This window comes from Stegostoma tigrinum, chromosome 23 (assembly GCF_030684315.1).
Source record: "Stegostoma tigrinum isolate sSteTig4 chromosome 23, sSteTig4.hap1, whole genome shotgun sequence".
Lineage (NCBI taxonomy): Eukaryota > Metazoa > Chordata > Chondrichthyes > Orectolobiformes > Stegostomatidae > Stegostoma > Stegostoma tigrinum.
Window position 1 is genome coordinate 34,208,308 of NC_081376.1, and position 22,342 is coordinate 34,230,649.

At 43.1% G+C, this 22,342-nt stretch overlaps 1 protein-coding gene across 4 annotated transcripts in view; it reads left to right on the forward strand.

The window, feature by feature from the left end:
• The window catches only part of polr3e (polymerase (RNA) III (DNA directed) polypeptide E), a 65,530-nt gene extending 43,860 nt beyond the window's left edge, over window positions 1–21,670 (forward strand). For all 4 annotated transcript variants that reach the window (XM_048552608.2, XM_048552609.2, XM_048552607.2 and 1 more), the window contains 3 exons: window positions 13,909–13,986; window positions 15,300–15,425; window positions 19,450–21,670. In XM_048552608.2, the coding sequence (XP_048408565.1) occupies window positions 13,909–13,986; window positions 15,300–15,425; window positions 19,450–19,506 (261 nt within the window). In that variant the 3' untranslated portion in view covers window positions 19,507–21,670. The remainder of the gene's footprint in view (window positions 1–13,908; window positions 13,987–15,299; window positions 15,426–19,449) is intronic.
• Window positions 21,671–22,342: the final 672 nt, after the last annotated feature.

Sequence of the window (22,342 nt, forward strand, 5' to 3'; positions counted from 1 at the left end):
TGTTAAAGACCATTTAAACTTGTGCATAACAGTAATTTATGCACAGAAACAGATATATGACTAGAAGATGACAAGTTAAGAGATGGAATGCAGCAAGTTGAGTATTTCAGGTTTTCATGTTAGATCTTGCATGCAATCTGAGCTGGGAATTGGGATTCTTTGGCTTTTAACAGATCATAACTGCATAGTCTTTTAAATTATTGATGCTAATGGTTTTGCTGAAGTGACTTGTGCCGATGGTGCAGTCACCCAAAGATCCTTATTGAACAAATGCTAGCTGCATTAGTCTTGATTTGCTCATTTCTTATTTGGTTTCAGATTTTAAAAAAATAACAAAGTTCCCAGCTCTTAAATTGATATTGTTTTTTATTGTCTCAATGCCCCAACACACTACACTTGAAGTGAGGTAACTATTGTAGTATTGTTATGTTGGTGAAAGCTGTAGCTGCTTTGCACACAGCAAGCTCCCATACTGATGTTGATGATATTGGGTGCAATCTGATGACAGGACTAAACCCTGCTCTTCCCTCTGTACCACAGAATCTTGAGCACCCACCTGAATCGCCGGAAAAGGCTAGCCAGGTGTTGGGTTGATATCATATTCAGAAAGTGGCCCCTCTTGCGCTCCTCCATTTGTCTACTGAACTACCAGCCATAGTTGTGTGCCAGAAGACTGCAGTGGTTCAAAAAGGCTGCTCACCACCACCTTCTCAAGGGCGATGATGGGCAATGAATGCTGATCAGCCAGCGATGCCCACATTCCACAAATGAATATTTTTTTTAAAAAAAGTTTGAACCCATAACTATCCACGTCAATGAGAAGAGAAGGAACAGATGATAAAGAAAAAGAGAATGAATACTTTTAGTTGTATTTAAGCGTCAGCTAAAATATAGCCCTATCAAAAGAGCCAGCACAGTTACAGTGGGCCAAATGAGCTCTTCATGCTGGCCTATGGAAGAGAGAAAACTGGGCTGGTGAATTGAAAGTTTAAAGTTAAACAGAAGTGAATAGGACAGTTGAGGTATGCTGGGATTAATGCAGGTACAAATGCTGTTTTGAAGGATGCTTTATGGTCATGTCCTTATGTGTGCATATATTTCCCCCTTCATTTGTGAGTAGCTTGAGGATTCACCACATCTCAGGTGATCATTTCAATTCAATGTAGTTTTAAATTGATGTAAAATGGCATGTTGGGTCTAGTCAGAAATGATTCAGCCTTACTGAAGTGACTATAAACAAGTGAATGCATGCCACTGGGGAATGATTGTTTGAAATGCAGAAGGTTGGGATGCCTTTGGTTTCTTGGCTTTGTGTCATAAAATTAATCTTGCAACATCACAAATGCCTAAGCATAAAATTAGTTTGAGTCTTTCCTGCAGGAACACAGCAGTCAATTTTCAGACTCATTATTAAATTAATGAGCATTGCTGCAAGGCATTTTATCGAAGTTTTTCATTTTGTATTCATAAGGATAATTTGCAAGAGTATCAATTTTAGGGGGAAACCTACATTTATTTATAAGACAAGTGCATGGTTAGCAAGTGGTCTCTGGTAGAAATGTTAGCATGACAGATGCATCAGTTATTGGTGATAATTGAAAGTTAACAGCCAAGCTTTGTTTAAATTTTGAACAGGAAGGATGACTGTGATCAAGGCATTGCCCTGAAGATAAACCAGTGAATAGCTGTCATTAGTTTGTTGAGTTGCAGTTCATGTGTTGTGCCTGTTGCATCATGTACAGTGCCTCTTTCAACTCAACACAATAGTAGACAGCCGTTCACTGGCTTATTTTTCAAGGCAGTGCCTTGACCAATCAGAGTTAACTTGCTGGTTTAAAATTTAAACCAAACTTGTCACTTAACTGTCAATCATTATTAACTGATGCATTTTCCATGGAAATGTCTTTAACAATCAGAGTCCACCTGCCAGCCAACCAGCACTCTTCTCTCATGCAGTACAAAGGTGGTTTTCCATTCCTTTGTTTTTCTTGTGAATTGTCCTGGCAAGTGCAAGACGAAAAGCTTCACAAAATGACTTTTCTGTCAACTTTTGAGTTCTGTACCAACAAATGAAATTTATATCAAATTATTCTTGCCCAATAATTGTGGCTGATCGTGTTACATAGAAAGCGTGCAGAATTTAATTGATAGGCATAGTTGATTTTCATTCGAGCTCCACAGTCAACTGTGTGGTTCCAAATCATTTCTATGCATGTGAAAGAACTACAGATATTTCAACAACTAATGTAGGTTACTTTTTTATGCTCTGTTCCATGCTGTGAGTTTGTAATGGCCAAACTGATCTTGGAGACTGAGGAAAATACACTGACAGTAATCACGATTCAGGTTTTTGGCAGGTTTTGGGCTTGTGCTTTCAGACTTCTGTAGGTATCTTCTCTGGCATCGTAGTGCAGCTTTGCTTTCTGCTGCTGCTGCTGTGTGCTGGATGTGGCAGTTTGTCATTCTAGAGACAGCAGCTGTTTTTACAGTTCAATGCAGTGGCTGAGTCTGTAATAAGTGCCAACACTTGCCCGGTCATTGAATGATGCCAGTCTGCTGCCCCCTGCAGAATCACAGTCCTGTGCTCTGAGCTGAGAAAGTGGAGCATTGTTCATTTTGACGGGTGAAACCTCCTGACATCTGGCTGTTGGGCTAGAAGGATGCAAATTGACTGAGAAGCATGTCCATTGGATCTTGTTTGTAAAAGCTTTTCTAATGCTTTTCCATATAACTACAGCAGAATGTGGTTTGCATTTATGACACATAACCAGGACGCCGGTGCTGATGAATTTTCTTTTTATTCGTGCAGGGGATGAGGGTGTTGCTGGCTAAGCCAGCATTCATTGCCCACAGAGGACAGTTAAGAGTCAACCACATTGTTGTTGATTTTGGAGTCGCATGTAGGCTAGACCATGTAAGGATGGCATTTTTCTTCCAGATGGGTTTTCCGAAAATCGATAATGATTTTATCATTGAGCTCTTAAGTCCAGATTTTTATTGAATTCAAAATTCCAGCTGACTCTACCATCCGCCATGGTGGGATTCAAACCCCAGCCCCCATAACATTACCTGGGTCTCTGGATTAGTCCCACAGTAATGTCACTCGGCCATCACCTCCCTGGGTCAAGTAAGTGCTGTAGAGAGAGCTTCAAATTAATTAAATTTGGAAAAATTCGAGAGGGGCTGAATAGGCTTATAGAAGAAAATGCATTGCGGAGTAACTGTTTTGATGATACCCAGGAAGGGACAGAGTGTAGAAGCATAATAAAACAGCAGCAGAGGTAAAATTAGTGGCTCCTTAATTTAAATGCGCACAATATTTAAAGCCAAAATAATGAATTAATGGCGCAAATAGTTTAGTGTTTATATATCTGTTATATATCATGATTTTATATCTGTTATAGTGACGATTACAAGGTCGCAGCTGGGAACTAAATACTCAGGAGTTTGAGATGGTTGGGGAGCAATGGCAGATTTTTAAGAAAATCGTTCATGATTCACAGCAAAGATATATCCCAGTGAGGAGGAAGGATTTTCTGAAGAGGATAAACCAGCCATTGTTAACCATAGAAGTTAGGGGCAGCATCACGTTGAAAAAAAATCATAGATGTGGCAAAGATTACTGATAAAGCAGAGCATTGGGAAAGTCTTAAAAGTCTGCAAAGATAAATTTAAAAAGAAAAAAAAATTGAGGGTAAATTAGCAAGTAATTTAAAAATACACTGTGAGAGCTTCTTTAGATACATGAAAAATGAGCATAGGCCCCTTAGAGAATGAGGCTGGGGAAATAACATTGGGGAACCAGGAAATGGCAGAAGAGTTGAGAAATGTTTTGCATCAGTCTTCACTGTAGCGGACACTAATAGCTTTCCAAAAGTCCTGAAAGGGATGGAAAGGGAATACAAAATATTTTCTTGTGATAGTTATTGTATTTAAAGTACTGGGGAAACTAAGCTAAAAACTGATAAATCACCTGGACCCCATGGATTGCATCTTAAAATTTTAAAAGAATTAGCTATAGAGATAGTTGATACATTGGTGGCAACCTTAAGAGGATTCTTGGGCTCTGGAAATGTTAAGGATTACAAAACTGCCAATGTAACACCCTTTTTCAAAAACACAAGGAGACTAAAACAAACAGGTAAATTTTCCACCGTCTTCGCCTCCACGAGTCACGGTTGGACATCGAGCAGTTTTTCCGCTGTCTTCGCCTCCACGAGTCACAGTTGGACATAGAGCAGTTTTTCCGCCGTCTTCGCCTCCACGAGTCACGGTTGGACATCGAGCAATTTTTCCGCCGTCTTCGCCTCCATGCCTACTTCTTCAACCGGGAACCGAACCCTCCTTCCACTGACCCCTTCACCCGCTTCCAACACAAGTCCTCCTCCTGGACACCACCCCCAGGCCTCCTCCCCTCCCTCGACCTCTTCATCTCTAACTGCCATCGAGACATTAACCGCCTCAACCTCTCCACCCCTCTCACCCACTCCAACCTCTCCCCCGCAGAACAGGCAGCCCTCCGCTCCTACCCCAACCTCACCATCAAACCCGCAGACAAGGGTGGCGCAGTGGTAGTATGGCGCACTGACCTCTACATCACCGAGGCCAGACGCCAACTCTCCGACACCACCTCCTACCGCCCCCTCGATCATGACCCCACCCCCGAGCACCAAACCATCATCTCCAACACCATCCATGACCTCATCACCTCAGGGGACCTCCCACCCACAGCCTCCAACCTCATTGTTCCCCGACCCCACACGGCCCATTTCTATCTCCTTCCCAAAATCCACAAACTGCCTGCCCTGGTCAACCCATCGTCTCAGCCTGCTCCGGCCCCACCGAACTCCTCTCCACCTATCTGGACTCCATTTTCTCCCCTTTGGTCCAGGAACTCCCCACCTACGTCCGTGACACCACCCACACCCTCCACCTCCTCCAGGACTTCCAATTCCCTGGCCCCCAACATCTCATATTCACCATGGATGTCCAGTCCCTGTACACCTGCATTCCGCATGGAGTTGGCCTCAAGGCCCTCCGCTTCTTCCTGTCCCGCAGGCCCGACCGGTCCCCCTCCACCGACACTCTCATTCGCCTAGCTGAACTCGTCCTCACACTCAACAACTTCTCTTTTGACTCCTCCCACTTCCTACAGACTAAGGGGGTGGCCATGGGCACCCGCATGGGCCCCAGCTATGCCTGCCTCTTTGTAGGTTATGTGGAACAGTCCCTCTTCCGCACCTACACAGGCCCCAAACCCCACCTCTTCCTCCGGTACATTGATGACTGTATCGGCGCCGCCTCTTGCTCCCCAGAGGAGCTCGAACAGTTCATCCACTTCACCAACACCTTCCACCCCAACCTTCAGTTCACCTGGGCCATCTCCAGCACATCCCTCACCTTCCTGGACCTCTCAGTCTCCATCTCAGGCAACCAGCTTGTAACTGATGTCCATTTCAAGCCCACCGACTCCCACAGCTACCTAGAATACACCTCCTCCCACCCACCCTCCTGCAAAAATTCCATCCCCTATTCCCAATTCCTCCGCCTCCGCCGCATCTGCTCCCACGATGATACATTCCACTCCCGCACATCCCAGATGTCCAAGTTCTTTAAGGACCGCAACTTTCCCCCCACAGTGATCGAGAACGCCCTTGACCGCGTCTCCTGTATTTTCCGCAACACATCCCTCACACTCCGCCCCCGCCACAACCGCCCAAAGAGGATCCCCCTCGTTCTCACACACCACCCTACCAACCTCCGGATACAACGCATCATCCTCCGACACTTCCGCCATTTACAATCCGACCCCACCACCCAAGACATTTTTCCATCCCCTCCCCTGTCTGCTTTCTGGAGAGACCACTCTCTCCGTGACTCCCTTGTTCGCTCCACACTGCCCTCCAACCCCACCACACCCGGCACCTTCCCCTGCAACCGCAGGAAATGCTACACTTGTCCCCACACCTCCTCCCTCACCCCTATCCCAGGCCCCAAGATGACATTCCACATTAAGCAGAGGTTCACCTGCACATCTGCCAATGCGGTATACTGCATCCACTGTACCCGGTGTGGCTTCCTTTACATTGGGGAAACCAAGCGGAGGCTTGGGGACCGCTTTGCAGAACACCTCCGCTCAGTTCGCAACAAACAACTGCACCTCCCAGTCGCAAACCATTTCTACTCCCCCTACCATTTTCTCGATGACATGTCCATCATGGGCCTCCTGCAGTGCCACAATGATGCCACCCGAAGGTTGCAGGAGCAGCAACTCATATTCCGCCTGGGAACCCTGCAGCCATATGGTATCAATGTGGACTTCACCAGTTTCAAAATCTCCCCTTCCCCCACTGCATCCCTAAACCAGCCCAGTTCGTCCCCTCCCCCCCACTGCACCACACAACCAGCCCAGCTCGACTCCTCCCCCCCCCCCCCCCCCCCCCCGCCTACTGCATCCCAAAACCAGTTCAACCTGTCTCTGCCTCCCTAACCGGTTGTTCCTCTCACCCATCCCTTCCTCCCACCCCAAGCCGCACCCCCCGCTACCTACTAACCTCATCCCACCTCCTTGACCTGTCCGTCTTCCCTGGACTGACCTATCCCCTCCCTACCTCCCCACCTACACTCTCTCCACCTATCTTCTTTACTCTCCATCTTCGGTCCGCCTCCCCCTCTCTCCCTATTTATTCCAGTTCCCTCCCCCCATCCCCCTCTCTGATGAAGGGTCTAGGCCCGAAACGTCAGCTTTTGTGCTCCTGAGATGCTGCTTGGCCTGCTGTGTTCATCCAGCCTCACATTTTATTATCTTGGAATTCTCCAGCATCTGCAGTTCCCATTATCTCGGGTAAATATAGGTCAGTTAGCTTAACATCAGTCATTGGGAAGATGATACGGCAGTGTTTCAGTGGTTAGCACTGCTGCCTCTCAGCACCAGGGACCCAGATTCAATTCCAGCCTCAGACACTTGTCTGTGCGGAGTTTGCACATTCTCCCCGTGTCTGCGTGAGTTTCTTCCAGGTGCTCCAGTTTCCTCCCATAGTCCAAAGATGCACAGGCTAGGTGGATTGGCTGTGCTAAATTGCCTGTAGTGTTCAGGGATGAGTAAATTATCTGGGTAGGATGCTCTGAGGGTTGGTGTGGACTTGTTGAGCTGAACAGCCTGTTTCCACACAGTAGGGATTCTATGATGATACAATCTCTTTTAAAGGATGTAACAGTAGTGCATTTAGAAATGAGTAATATAAATCAGAGCCAGCCTGGCTTCATGAAAACATTCCTGACAGATTTTATTAGGGTTGTTACAGAGTCGTAGGAACTGCCAATGCTGGAGAATCTGAGATAACATGGTGTAGAGCTGGATGAACACAGCAGGCCATGCAGCATCAGAGGAGCAGGAAAGTTGACATTTTGGATCGAGACCCTCCTTCAGATTTATTAGGGATACCTCTTTGAGGAGATAGCATGCAGAATAGATAAGGGGACCCAGAAGATGTTAACACATTTGGATTTCTGAAAGATGTCTGATAAGGTCCCACACAAAACTACTCAAAATAAGGCCCATAGTGTTAGGGTACTATATTAGTAAGCATAGAGAATTGGCTATCTAATAGAAGACCGAGTTGGCGTAGAGAGGCATTTTCAGGATGACACCCTGCGCTATTGAATGCCACAGGGACCACTGCTGGGGCCACAATAATTTTCCATATATAAATGACTTGGATGAAGAACATGAATGTAATATAGCCAAGTTTGAGAAGATGCAAGGAAGGTGAGAAGGCAAGTAGTGAGGACAACGTGAGTCTCCAGAGGAATGTAAATAGGTTAAGCAATCAGGCAGAAAAAACTGGCAGATGTAATATTATGTAGAAAATATGAGTTTATGCACTTTGACGGAAAGAACAGATGAGTTGAATATTATTCAAATTGAGAAAGTTTGCCAAAAGTTGCAGAAAAGGTGGGTGTGAGAGAATTGTGCATGGATCATGAAAATAAGGAAAGATAAAAGGACTGGAGCATAAAATCGGAAGATCTTGCAAAAACTGTACAAGGTACTAGTCAGACTACATCTGGAATTTTACACAGTTTTGGGCTCTTTGTCTTGGGAAAGATATACTGGCATTGGAGGCAACTGGAGAAGGTTCATTGTGTTCATAACAGGTATGGATGGAATTTCTTAAGGGAGCATGAATAGAAAAGGTTTGGATAGATATGGGCCAAATGCAGGTAAATGGGACTAGTGTAGTTTGGAAAACTTGCTTGGCATGGGCTCGTCGCACAAAAGGTCTGTTTCCATACTGCAAGACTTTGAGAAGTTGAGGGTGTTGACCTTGTATTTATTGGAGTTTAGGAAAATGAGGGAAACCTTATCGAAATATGTAATATTCCCAGGGGTTTTGACAAGGTAGATGCAGAAAAGTTATTTTTCCTTGGGAGAATTTAGTTCCAGAGGGTATAATCTCAGTAAGGGGTCATTCATTTAAAACAGAGATGCGGGTCTTTTTGTATGATGGTATTGACTCTGTGGAATTCTTTACCGCAGAGACCTGTTGAAGCCGGATTGCTAAGTATATTCACTGCTGAAAGAGATAACTGTTTAATTAGTGTGGGAATTGAGGATCATGGGGATAAGACAGGAAAGTGGAGTTGAGGATGATCAACCATGATCTCATTGAATGGTGGAGCACACTTGATGGGCTGAATGGGCCTCCTCTGCTCTTGTGTCTTATGGAGGCTTGGTAAATGTACTTGCTGTCTCTCTGTCATACTCCATTGTGCAATCTGTCTCACGTGGTTCTCTTTCACATGCCACCTGACTCACTGAATTTGCCCTCTTTTCCCATTCCTCCTGTCACTTGGTCAGGAACATAGTTGACTTTGGAATCTGGCAACAAATTGGCAAGATGTGCAAAGTAACTGCAACTGTCTTAAATAATGCACCTGCCTGCCCCTTTACTCACACAAAAGATGAATCTCCCAGTATGTTCACACTCCTTCAGTACTTAGCATAGTGTCAGCCTTGATTATGCTCTGCTATCTCACGTTCCAAGAATTTATAAATTGTCTGCTCTATCTGCATGTGTAATGACTTTCATCAAAAATTATTAATTGGCTGCAAATTACTTCGGAATGCCTTAAGATTGAATATCTGTATAACAGCAAGTGTTCTGTCAGGTGAGGGATTAGGGCAGACTTGAACTATACCCTTGATTGGATTTGCATCTATGATTAGGTCTGTTCCCACTCTTCATAGAAGCAGTCATTCACACGTTGATATTGGCATCAATGTGTGAGGGAGGGAAGGAAGGATTTGATATGCAGCGAGCAAGGATAAAATATTTGCACGCTGTGAAATAATGGTGTGATGTGTTATGAATGCTTTTATTGAAAATTCTAAAACCCGATGGAGCATTAAATGTTCCAGTGATATCATTTACTGGTTTGAAATAAGCAGCAAAATACCAAAGCTCCTAAGTTTATTTCCCAGGGTAATGACTAAAGCAGGAGGACATTGTTAGAAATGCTGGCCAGCTGAGTGCCTCCTGTAATTCCATTAATTTGAGCTCCATAGCCCACTAACCCTCATTAGCTACATACTGCTCATCAATCTGAAATATGAAGCCCCCTGGAGCATTCTGAAAATATAATGATACAGACTGGTATCTTGAGCCAATTATACAGGGCTCAAACTAATAGTGTGGTTAAGCACATAAGGGAGAAAAGATTAGACCTGAGACAGCGGGATGGGAGGAGACTCATGTGGAGCATAATCACCAGCACAGACCTATTGAGATGAACAACCTTCTGTGCTGTCAATCCTGTCCAATATTGCTGCATGCTCATAAAGGGCAAGCATAGTCATAGATTGAACCGGCTTTTTATTGATGTGATAGAGAATGAATAGGGTTACTGACAGCTCGGGTCCATGGCAGGAAAGCTCCTACCATACTGTGTGCAGAAAGGTGACTAGATTCAACAGGGACTGATCTTTCAGGTATAAACAAAATATTTATATGGATTTTGCTTACCAGTGAGCCCTGACAACATCACTTTGTAGTTGAGAGTTTGTTGCAGTAGTTTGCTGATTTTTGCATGTGCTCTTTGTTGTGAACATTAAACTATTAACATGTGTTTTGGTTGGCAAAGACCACCATCAGAAACTGCGAATTGCTCGTTCTAACAGCCAGTACAAATGCAATAGGCTGAATGTCCTCTTTGATTTGTTACAATACTGTGATTTAATACGACCGTGTATAAAACAGACAGTTACACACATCGACCAAGATGGTAAATATTGCAAGCGGTGAGTAAAAGCATCTTAACCTCTTTATTTTTTGCTGGAATCGGCTGTTTCTGCGTTATTTCCTAGAATTTGTCAGTGAAGACCACGTGAAAAACTGATGCATGTTTCTTAATGAATGAACATAATTTATGAGCAGGAGTGGGTCATTTGGCATTGAGAGTCTCTTCCACTCAGTAAAATCAGGATTGAATCTGAATGTCACCTCAACTCTATGATCTCTCTCTTCCCCACCCTGATAACCTTTTAACTCCCTTTTTTTAATCATTTATTAAACAAAAATACCAAAATAATGTCTCAAATCTAGTGTTTCAGTGCAGGATTTGGGTTGTTTAAATGGTTGTCCAGTTCTTTCTGTTAATTGTTGAGAGAGAGTTTGGCGCTACAGAGCTTGGGGTTGAGAGTCAGACCAAGAGTCTGGCTATGTGGATGTTGGCCCCGCTGGCAATAATACTAGCCATTGGAATGTAGCAAAAGATGTTTGCACAGTCCATGGACTATAAGTGTTGGCAACTCTCCAGGCACAGATAAAGGAGTGAAGATGACTAATAATCCGAAACCCTTTCTGTCCCACCATCCCTGACCAGACATAGTGCAATCTTGTATGACTGATACCAAGTCACATTTACTGTCACTGAGCCACAGCTTCCATACTTAGTGCTTAAATTTAATGTAACTGTAACAATTATAGTGTGTTGTTAACAATGTGGCTATAAGATTACAGAAGTGCTTCCAACACATACAGTATGGACACATCTCCAGGCAATTTTGAGACTGATTTTTTACTTGCATTCAAGCGGAAATAGTTTCAATGAAGTTAGCCTGCCATCAAATATCTGATGGATATTGGTTTAATGCTCTTCCTTCTCTCCCTGTTGCAGCACCATCCTAATTATAAAAGTGAACAATCAGGATTTTGGTTTGAGGAATTGAAGCGCACATTGAAATTACAAAATAGGAGCTTTAAGGAGCCAAGTGGCATGGACTATTCCATGGAATGTTAGCCAAGAGACTGGGATTTTAGAGTTAAATTGCTAGAATGAAGTGTCCTTGTGACAAGTTCAAACCAAGTATTTTCTGAGAGAGAGATTCTTGATTAATAAGGGGATCAAAGGTTACCGGCAAAAGGTGGAAGAATGGTGTCAAGAAACATATCAGTTTTGATAGAATAGTGGAGCAGGCACAATGGGCTGAATGGCCTAATTCTGCACCTACATCTGGTGGGTAATGTGTAGCATTTTGTTGCTGATTCTTGAGGGAAATGTTGCTGCCCTTCCAATTTTGATGCAATAGCCACAACCAGGCACCAATTCTCAGATCTACCATCCTTTTACCAAGCTTTTCAAGGGCCATGTAAGTCCCAGACACAATGATAAAGGGATTTACTTGCACTAAATATGAGCTGCTGAACTGGACAATAAATGCAGCTCATATCTGTGCCAAATTTCCTTTTTAAAAACCCAAATCTGCAGCTCAGGCTGCTATAGCATTAGATCCAGTGGTAACAGTAACATGTGCTTCTAATGCATCTTAGAAATTCCTCAAAGTGCTCACAGAATCATTACCAGACAAAACTCGACCCCGAACCATATCACAAAGTATGTTTTGACCAAAAACACAGAGCTAGGTTTTTAAAAGCATTTTGAAGGTGGAACATGGGCCAACTGTATCTGTTTCATTGATGTTAGCAAGCTGTCGTTGCTTTCTTCAATTTCAGGATGTGACTGCGGAGTTGAAGATTGGAAAATCATTCCACCTATTCCCCTGTGCGTCCTTTCTCCCAGCGTGTTACTGCGTCTACATTTCCTCTTTGATTAGAGAATATGTGCGAGATGTCTTCGATCAGTGTGAAATCTGAAGTACTTTTGAATTTAGTGCAAAGGTACCAAATTGGTATAAATGCCCAAATGGCCCCTTGTGCTTCGTGAATCTGGAGGGATTTTAAACTATTGCAAACACAGGGTTGTGTGATGCTTTTGTCTTGTTTGTTTCTCCTACTTGAAAGTTGCCTGGATTCACTACAGCAGCCCAGCCAATGGCAGTAACTGGCTGCTAACCTCTGAGCTGCCTCCTCTGTGCTGCATGATTTACTCGAAATCAAGTGGGAGCCTGCTAAGGATTTTATTGACTGTAACTTGAAGAGGTGTTGAATTACAACAGGCCCCAAAGAGCTTATTCCGAGTGATGATGTAAACTACAAGTGAGACTTCAGTGAATCTGAGTACATTTGTTAAATTGCAGCTTTTTGCTTGCTTTCTGCTGTCTAGGTTATAGATTGGAGAGAAACACATGAAGTGAATGAGGTTGATATGATTGAAAGCACCTTATGCAGGTTAACACACATATTTTGAGCTCTTACAGCAGACTCCCAACAAAACTGTTACACACTTTTTTTTCAAATCCTGCTATTGCATTAAGAATTCGTAAAAATCCAGAATAAAAAAGTGACCATAAAGCCGTTGGTTTGTCTTAAACCCAACAGGTCCATTCATATCCTGTAGAGAAACTTTATCTTCCTGACCAATGTTGTTGACTCTTAATTGCCCCATGAATTGGCCCAGCAAATCTGTTGTATCAAGCTCTTGCAAGGACTGACAGCCGTGTTGCTGTACCTGCACCACATGGACTGCAAAGCTTCAAGAAGGCAGCTGACCATCACCTTCTCAAAGCAGTTAAGTAGGGACCAGGGGCAATAAATACTAGATTTAAGGACAATACCCACATCATAAGTCCTTTTTTAAGTTCTTGGTGATATCTGGAACATGAAAAAAAAGCTATTTACTCAATTTATTAATTTTTTTCTTCCTTCCTGATTGTAATGCAATGTATGTTTGTGTAGACCTTCCTGTACAGTACTTTTTAATGTTTTGGTTATCTGGCTTCTGACATGAATAGGAGCCATTAGTAATTTTGAGTCTGTAACCCAAACTGGAGTTTGTTCACTCTCTTAGTGTGCTCCTACAAACCCAGGTCCCGACAGTTCGGCTGAGCCAGGGTTTAGAAGCTCCCCTAGAGTGAGCAGTTGTGCTACTGAACTTAAAATGCATAGCTTACCACTACCAAAAACTCTGGAGTTGAGAAATACAGGCTCAGAATAGGGGTTCGGCCATTTAGGACTGAGCTGAAGAAACATTTCTTCACTCAGATGGTCAACCCCTGGCATTCACTGCCACAGAAGCCTGTGAGCACTGAGTCACTGATTATATTTAACTAGAGATTTTATTTTCAATATTAAAGGCATCAAGGGATATGTAGAGAAAGTGGCAACATAGCATTGAGCTAGAAGGTCACATGATCATTTTGAATGGTGGAGAAGGCTTGAAGGGCTAATTGACCTACTTCTGCTCCTAATTTCAATCTTACCCACTGTTGGTCTTCCTGAATCCTTTTTAGACTTGAATTACGGGACTGCCTGGAGCTAAATGTCCAGACTCCGTCTTTGCACAGGCAGGACACTGACCTTAGTAAATCACTTGTTCGCCACAGCAAGGTTTAGGCATGCCACCCCTTGGCATAATGCATGGATGTAGTTGCAAACTTCTCATCACTGAATGCTCCAGTTTTGGTTTTCAATTTGAGTGCAGAATCATACTTACACAGATGCTGTTCAGTTCCCTCCACAGACAACTGCTTCAGCTGACGAACAGAAGGTGTTTGCACTATGGGAAGCTGGGGACTCCTTTGATCAGGCAAGTCTCTTATTCCAAAGTATTATTTTTTTTAAACTGTTCTTTAAAGCTCTGAATCCTGCTTTAATCCACAGATTGTTAGTTTCTTGTGGTTTGCATTGTTAAGGGCTCAGCCCATAGTGCAGAATAGCACCAGTGCCTGAGAGGATTAGGGGTGAGCTGAACTGGGAAGTAACTGGGTGAATCCAGGCCAAGGTGAGAAAATTAGTAAATGAACCAGTGTGGTGAGACAGAAAAATTGTTTTATTCAGTGTGTTATTACCATCTGGAATGCAGTGGAAGCAAACTTACTTCCAAGAGCTACTGGGGAAAAATTGGTGGCCTAAAATCCATTGGGCCTAGCAACAAAAAAACAGTGCAGATATGATGGACCAAATGGCCTGCTGTGTCAGATCATATTATGATTGTTAGACGGTCTCAGGAGGGATTCCTTCAGCCAAGAAGTAAACCTGTTTTTTCAATCTAGTAGCAAGTTGAGATTGAAAGGAAGAAAATTGCACTTGAGTCATCAGCCTGAAACACGTATGACTTTTGTTTTCACAGACACAGTAATCTAGAAAACAGTTTCAGTAATATTATGAAATTAGTTGAATTTCAATATTACTTGATAGGGTGACTGTAAACAGTGTGATAACAGCTGTGGGACTCTGGCAGTCAGGGGTATGGGGATGGGAATGGTTGCTGATCTGGAGTTATTTTCAACAAGGCAAGGCTGTGGAATATTTGTATAATGATATGCATTTTAAGATGGTGTCTGAAATAGCTAGCGTGTTCTGACCTTGGTATCAATAGAATGGAGAAACAAAAGATAGATAGAATATTGACTGGTTTATGTTACTGTGGAAAGGGCCCAACCATTCTTCCCCTCAGTAAACAAGGGCTGGATACAGTGATTGCAGAGTGAATAAGGTCAAGTGAATTGGAGCAGCGTCTACAGTACTATGAAGGGATTTGTGAGACAGGAGAAAAGGTTTCCTCTGGAATGTGGGTTTTGAAACAAGAAATAATTCACAAAAGAGCCAGTGGGGAGATGAGAATTTTTATTCTTAAGTATCAGTACTGATCTTCAATGCAGTGTCAAAATGCTGGCAGAAGCACCTTCCGTAATAACAAGTGGAATTAAAAATACAATTGAAGAGAAAAGAAATAGCACAGCCATGGGCAAAGAGCCGGAGAGTAGGAATGATTGCTGTTGCGAGTCAGCAGGCATGATGGGCTGAATCGCCTCCATCTGTGCTATGCAGTTCCATGATACTTGAAACAAACTTGATTTGAGACTTCAATGATGCATAACTGACATTTTCTCATTTCAGCATCGGCAGATACTCCTTGAAATTTTTTCAAAAAATTATCGTGTGCGTAGGAATGTCATCCAGTCTAAACTGGGCCAAGATTTTGGAGAAAGTCTCAGCAAACCAGATGTGGATAAAGTGCTGAAGGTAATTTGGCCAACAGCTTAACGCAGGGTTTGAAATTTACTTTCAGCAATGGAGCAGAGCTCCAGTCTAAAGTCGATAATTTAAAGTAACTGCCCATCTTCTAAACTTGCACACCTGAACTCATTCTTTTGTCCATATCCAAACTCTTAATAAGTCCTGCTCACTGCTTACCCGTCACCTCTCTCACTGTTTGGCAATACCTCCATTTTAAAATCTCACTCTTGTTTTCACATCAGACCTTAACTTGCATGAACAGTCCATCCACTTCACCAACACCTTCCACCCCAACCTCAAGTTCATGTGGACCATCTCCAACACATCCCTCACCTTCCTGGACGTCCCAGTCTCCATCTCAGGTAACCAGCTAGAAACCGATGTCCCTTTCAAGTCCACCATCTCCCACAGCTACCTGGAATACACCTCCTCCCACCCACCTTCCTGCAAAAATTCCATCCCCTATTCCAAATTCCTTCGCCTCCGCCGCATCTGCTCCCAGGATGAGGCATTCCACTCCCGCACATCCCAGATGTCCTTGTTGTTCAAGGGCCGCAACGTCCCCCCCCTGCAGTGGTCGAGAACCCTCTCGACCGTGTCTCCCGCACTTCCCACAACTCATCCCTCACACCCCGCCCTCGCAATAACCGCCAAAAGAGAATCCCCCTAGTCCTCACTTACCACCCTACCAACCTCCGGATACAACGCATCATCCTTTGACACTTCCGCCATCTACAATCCGACCCCACCATTAAAGACATTTTTCCCACCCCACCCTTGTCTGCTTTCTGGAGAGACCCTTCTCTCCTTGACTCCCTTGTCCGCTCCACACTGTCCTCCAACCCCACCACACCCGGCACCTTCCCCTGCAACCGCAGGATGTGCTACACCTGCCCCCACACCACCTCCCTCACCCTCATCCCAGGCCCCAAGATGAATTTCCACATCAAGCAGATGTTCACCTGCACATCCGCCAATGTGGTACACTGCATCCACTGTACACGGTGTGGCTACCTCTACATTGGGGAAACCAAGCGGAGGCTTGGGGACCGCTTTGCAGAACACCTACACTCGGTTCGCAGTAAACAAGTGCACCTCCCAGTCGCAAACCTTTTCAACTCCCCCTCCCATTCCTTAGATGACATGTCCATTCTGGGCCTCCTGCAGTGCCATAATGATGCCACCAGTAGGTTGCAGGAACAGCAACTCTTATTCCGCTTGGGAACCCTGCAGCCCAATGGTATCAATGTGGATTCCACTAGCTTCAAAATCTCCCGTCCCCCCCCACTGCATCCCAAAACCAGCCCAGCTCGCCCCCGCCTGCCTAACATGTTCTTCCTCTCACCTGTTCTCCCCCCCCCCCCCCCCCACCTCAAACCGCACCTCCATTTCCTACCTACTAACCTCATCCCGCCCCCTTGACCAGTCCATCCTCCCTGGACTGACTTATCCCCTCCCTACCTCCCCACCCATACTCTCCTCTCCACCTATCTTCTCCTCTATCCATCTTCAGTCCGCCTCCCCCTCTCTCCCTATTTATTCCAGAACCCTCTCCCCATCCCCTTCTCTGATGAAGGGTCAAGGCCCGAAACATCAGCTTTTGTGCTCCTAAGATGCTGCTTGGCCTGCTGTGTTCATCCAGCCCCACACTTTGTTATCTTGGATTCTCCAGCATCTACAGTTCCCATTATCTCTTAACTTCACTTCTCCTTTGTTTATAAACTCATACAGCCCCTAATGCCCAAGATCTCTGCACTCCTCCAACTTTGGCTTCCCGTATATCCCTGGTGATTGCTGCACCATTGACAGACATGCATTCAGCTGTCAGGGGACCATGGACACTCAAATTGCCTCTGTAACCCCTCTGCCTTTCTCTTCCCCTTGACACTGCTTAATATCTGCATCTAAGGCCCTGCTTTTTGTCGTCTGTTCTGATACTACCTTTTGTAGCCCAGTGGTTTGTAATGCGTTTCTGAAGTGTGCAATTGCATTTTATTACATTAAAAGCGCTATATAATTATAGGTATAATTACAGCTGTTGGGTTGTTGTAAAAAAAAACCCATTTCACTAATATCCTTTAGGAAAGGATACCATTCTTATCCAGTTGAGCTGGTATGTGATTTGAGTCAAAAACTTAGTGGCTTGTAATTGCCCTCCATTGTACCAGCTTTTCACCACCATCTGAGGGCATCTAAAGATAGACAGTAAATGCATGCCTTGCCGGTGACACCTACATCTCTAGATTCAGAGTGATGCAATCCAAATATAAGCTTTTCATTCTATTTCATTGAATGTACAATAGGGGACAAAGAATTGCCTGAGCAACTGAATACAGCTTTGGTTCTGCCTTCACAAAAGAGGACACAAACCAGATACCAAAAATGTTGGAGAATGCAAAATTTAGTGAGAGGGAAGAATTGAGGGAGATCAATATTAGTAGAGAAATGGTACTGAGAAAATTGATGGGATTGAATGCAGATAAATCCCCAGGGCCTGATAATCTACATCCCAGAATACTTAAGGAAGTGGCTGTAGAAACAGTGGATGTATTGGTAGTGATCTTCCAAGAATCTGTAGATTCTGGAACAGTCCCTGCATATTGGAGGGTAGCTAATGTTACTCCAGTACTCAAGGGAGGTGGAGAGAAGACAGGGAATTATAGACCAGTATGTCTGACATCAGTAGTGGAGAAAATTCTTGAGTCCAGTATCAAAGTCTTTGTAGTGGAGCATTTAGAAAGCAGTAGCAGGATCAGACAGTCAGCATGGATTTATAAAGGGGAAATCATGCATGACAAATCTATTGGAATTCTGTGAAGATGCAATAGTGGAGTTGACAAGGGGGAGCCATTTGATGTGACATATTTGGACTTTCAGGAAGCATTTGACAAAGTTCCGCATAAGAGATTAATGTTCAAGGTTAAAGCACATAGAATTGGGGCAAGTGTATTGAGATGAATAGACAACTTTTTGGCAGAGATCAAACAGCGTAGGAATTAATGGGTCCTTTTCAAATCAAGCAATAATTAGTGGGGTGCCACTGGGATCAGTGCATGGACCCCAGCTATTCACAATATATATTACTGATTTGGATGAGAGAACAAAATGTAACATCTCAAAATACCAAGTTGGGTGGGAGGGTGAACTGTGATGAGGAGGCAGAGATCTTTTTGGCATGATCTGGACAGGTTAGGTGAGTGGGCAACTCAATGCTAGATGCAGTATAATTTAGATAAATTCACTTTGGAAGCAAAAACAAGAAGGCAGTTTACCACCTGAATGGTTGTAAATTAGGAGAGGAGTGTGTGCAGCGGGACCTGGGTGTCCTCGCGCACCAGTGGCTGAACATAAGCATGCAGGTGGTAAAGAAGGCAAATGATATGTTGGCCTTCATTGCAAGAGGTTGAATACAGGAGCAGAGATGTGTTGTTGCTGTTATACAGAACCTTTGTGAGGCCCCACCTAGAATATTATGTGCAGTTTTGGTTTCCTTTCCTAAGGAAGGACACTCTTGCTCTTGAGGGAGTGCGGGCTGATTCCAGGGATGGTGGGTCTGACGTATGAGGAGAGATTGACTGACTAGGTTAGGATATTTTTGCTGTAGTTCAGATGAATGAAGGAGGATCTCATTGAGACCTATAACATCCTAACAGGACTGGACAGGGTAGATACAGGGAAGATGTTCCTAGTGGTGGGTGTGGCCAGAACTAGGGGTCACAGTATGATGATTCAGGGCAAACGATTTAGGGCGGAGATGGGGAGACATTTCTTCACCCTAAGAGTGGTGAGTCTGTGGTTGATGCGAAAACATTGATTGTATTCAAGAGGCGACTGGATATAACACTTGGGATGAATGGGATCAAAGGTTATGGGGAGAAAGCACTATTAGGCTATTGAGTTGGACGATTAGCCATGATCATGAAGAATGGCAGAGCAGTCTCAAAAAAGGCCAAGTGGCTGCCTCCTGCCCCTATCTTGGATGTTTCTATTCCCTAGCATTGTAAATGTCAATTTCAACTTTCCTTCATAGGACTGCTGTGCAAGTCATGGTGGAATGTGGTATCTTAAAGGGACCCTGCCTTCTTGACAACTGCAGAATGCTCTGTTCCTACACGATGACTGTCTTTCGGTTCAGGGCAATGAGATGATGAATGAAGGTGGAACGCTGGCATCGCTCCAGAGATGGGATAACAGACAATCATACCATACAACACTCAAGCCTTTGACCATTCATTGGAACTCAATGAGAGCCCGATGAAGTGATACATCTACCTATGTAGGTAATAAGACCCTAATTAATGTTTGCAGCTTAGCAAATCTGACCTGGATTTATTGCTTTTAATTCCATATACAAAATAAAGTTTTGATTGGTTCTCAATATTCATTCTCTGCCTCCAGTCATGAGGAATCATGGAATACAGTTTCATTTCTTCTGTCATTTGAAATCACCTTTAACCCCTGACCTCCTAAATGCGCTTAAGTTTATTCCACAGGGTAAGCAAACCAAAGGCTCTGGTTCTGTTCATTAAAAGATCATCTCTTAAAAAGCAAAATCTAAACTGTTTCATTAATAAAAGCTGTAAACTGGCAATTTCGTAACATCGTGGAGTGAAAGAGATTCACCTTATCTGTTGAATGTTTTAATTTGGCATTTTGCAGTTTTAATACCAGTGAATTGTACTGAATTCCTTTGGTTCCAAGTTACCTTTTTTTGTGTAGCATATTAGTGTTTTTTTAAATTATATTCCACATTGAAAGTCATTTTGCAGGTGAGAAGTGTAGCACTTGTTCAGTTGCTGCACAGAGATGAACTCTGTAAATAAAATGTTTAAACCATGGGGTTGCTATGCCTTTTTATTTGTGAAGTTTTGTAAGTCTAAACTTTGTGTGTGTGTGTGTAATGTATATTTTCTGCTGTGTATTGATCTGCCTGGGAAATGTAGAAAAGTTCATGGACTAAGTGTCCGTGCTGCTTCTGTTGGAGAGTGCCTGTTTTATTACATACATTGTTGATAAATTTCAAAATTTTATTTGCTCCTGTTTGTCACCTATAAAGTCTGAAACCGTTCCTTGAACCCTTTGTTTCTCAGTTGTTTACTGCAGTCAGTCACATTTCCCCTGTTTTTTTGTGATGTCTGACTGTTGCTGACAAAGCCTGATTGGATTGTGATTAATAACTACTGTTTATTACATTGACTAAATGTAAATCACTTCTGTATAAGGTAAAAGATGTTTGTTTTGTTACTGTTAAACTGCCTTTGTTTATTCCACCCCACTGCATTTTAATGTACCCAGGTGTGGCAGAGCTACAATCATGGTGGGACATATGATCTCTTAAGCCTGTGTTGCCAATCAATGCTATTGCAGTTGTTCTATTCCTTCTCATCCTTTGTCAAATATTGTCAGTTTAGAGAGAGATGAATGTGCATGTTGTTGTGTATTCACTGCTTTCTGGGATATTGAATTCAAAAGATTCTCCTCCCTTTTTGTAGTGGGGAGGTCTGTCCCTTAGAAACTGTGACCACGAGTGTTGGTTGCTCTGCCCAGAGGGAACAACGCCACGTACTCCCTCAAACCTAGTAAATGAATGTTACTTGAACAAGATTGTAATCCTCACCAGGCATATGAAAAATCAAACCTCTGTTGGTTTTCACATAGATTGATATCCCAGCAGGCTTGTGTGAGGGGAGAGAGAAAAGAACTGATTTTATTTTCCTATTCATAAACGTAAGCTGATAGCAGTAGGCTACTAATCCATTTGTTTTTATTCCAAAAAAATTCTGAAACTGAGATCGATGTACCTCTATCCAGAGATCTAAACCCCTATCCTGTACTTAATGTTAAAAAAGGTTCTTAGTGCTTTAATATATCCTCACTTGAGATTTTACTGATGAGGAAAAAGATAGATTGATGTGATTTGAAACTTCAGTTGCTCATGGATTAAAGGGCTGACGTGAACAGGGTGCAAATATGCACAAAGTGCAGAAACAGATATCGATAAACCCAGGTTGTTTTCTTTGGCTTAGAACTATATATGGATCTGGTAGAGTTAAATGTAAACTTGTGTTCAGTTGAACAGGAGTCTTTGTTTCAGTTGCTATCAGATGATGGTGAATTTTGATTTATTCTGTACAGCACAATGTGCTGGAACACATTATGATCAGCTGATGATCTCACTTTATGAAATCAACATGGTTTTATATTGCTTCACAATGACATGTGCAACTTACTATTAAAATATAGACAACCTATTCCCAGTGTTGTAAGTTGATGTGTGTTGCACTTTGGCGAAGGACATTTCTATAATTGCAAAAATTTGCATTGCTTGGGAAATGGTGACTAACCAAGTCAGATAAGAGCAGTGATACTTAAAAGTAGTTGTTTTCATCATTGTGCGGTTACCTTTCCAAACTATTAATCTGGACCAAGTCAATAGTAATAAATGGAAGAAAATTAGAAAGCTGAAGTAACTAGTCTGATCATTCCCTCCACTTAGCATTGTAAATGCTTTTCCTGCCAGTTGTATAAAAGACCATTCAACAAAAAGTACGTCAATTACATAATACTCTCTTCCTTCTAAATACAGGTAGAGGTTTTATCAATGGATAATAGATAAAGGAAGGCTATGGAATAGGGAAGAGGACAATTGTTTGAAGTGGAAGGGAGCATTCAGTTAATACACTAGGGACAGACAGGGCAACAGGAACTAGAAGGTGGTAGACCTCTTTCTAGGAGAGGTCTGAAAAGGCTTCTGAATCACTAAGACTATTGAATTGTTTTGGTAATTTCAAACCTTCCTTTTGTCATTTTTAAAATCACAATTAAAAGGTTGTCTCTCTAACTCCACTGCTTGAGAGCCACTACTGTGTTTTCCTTTTCTAGCATCACCCCCAAATTAGTTTGTTAATCTAGAAGTTTCAATG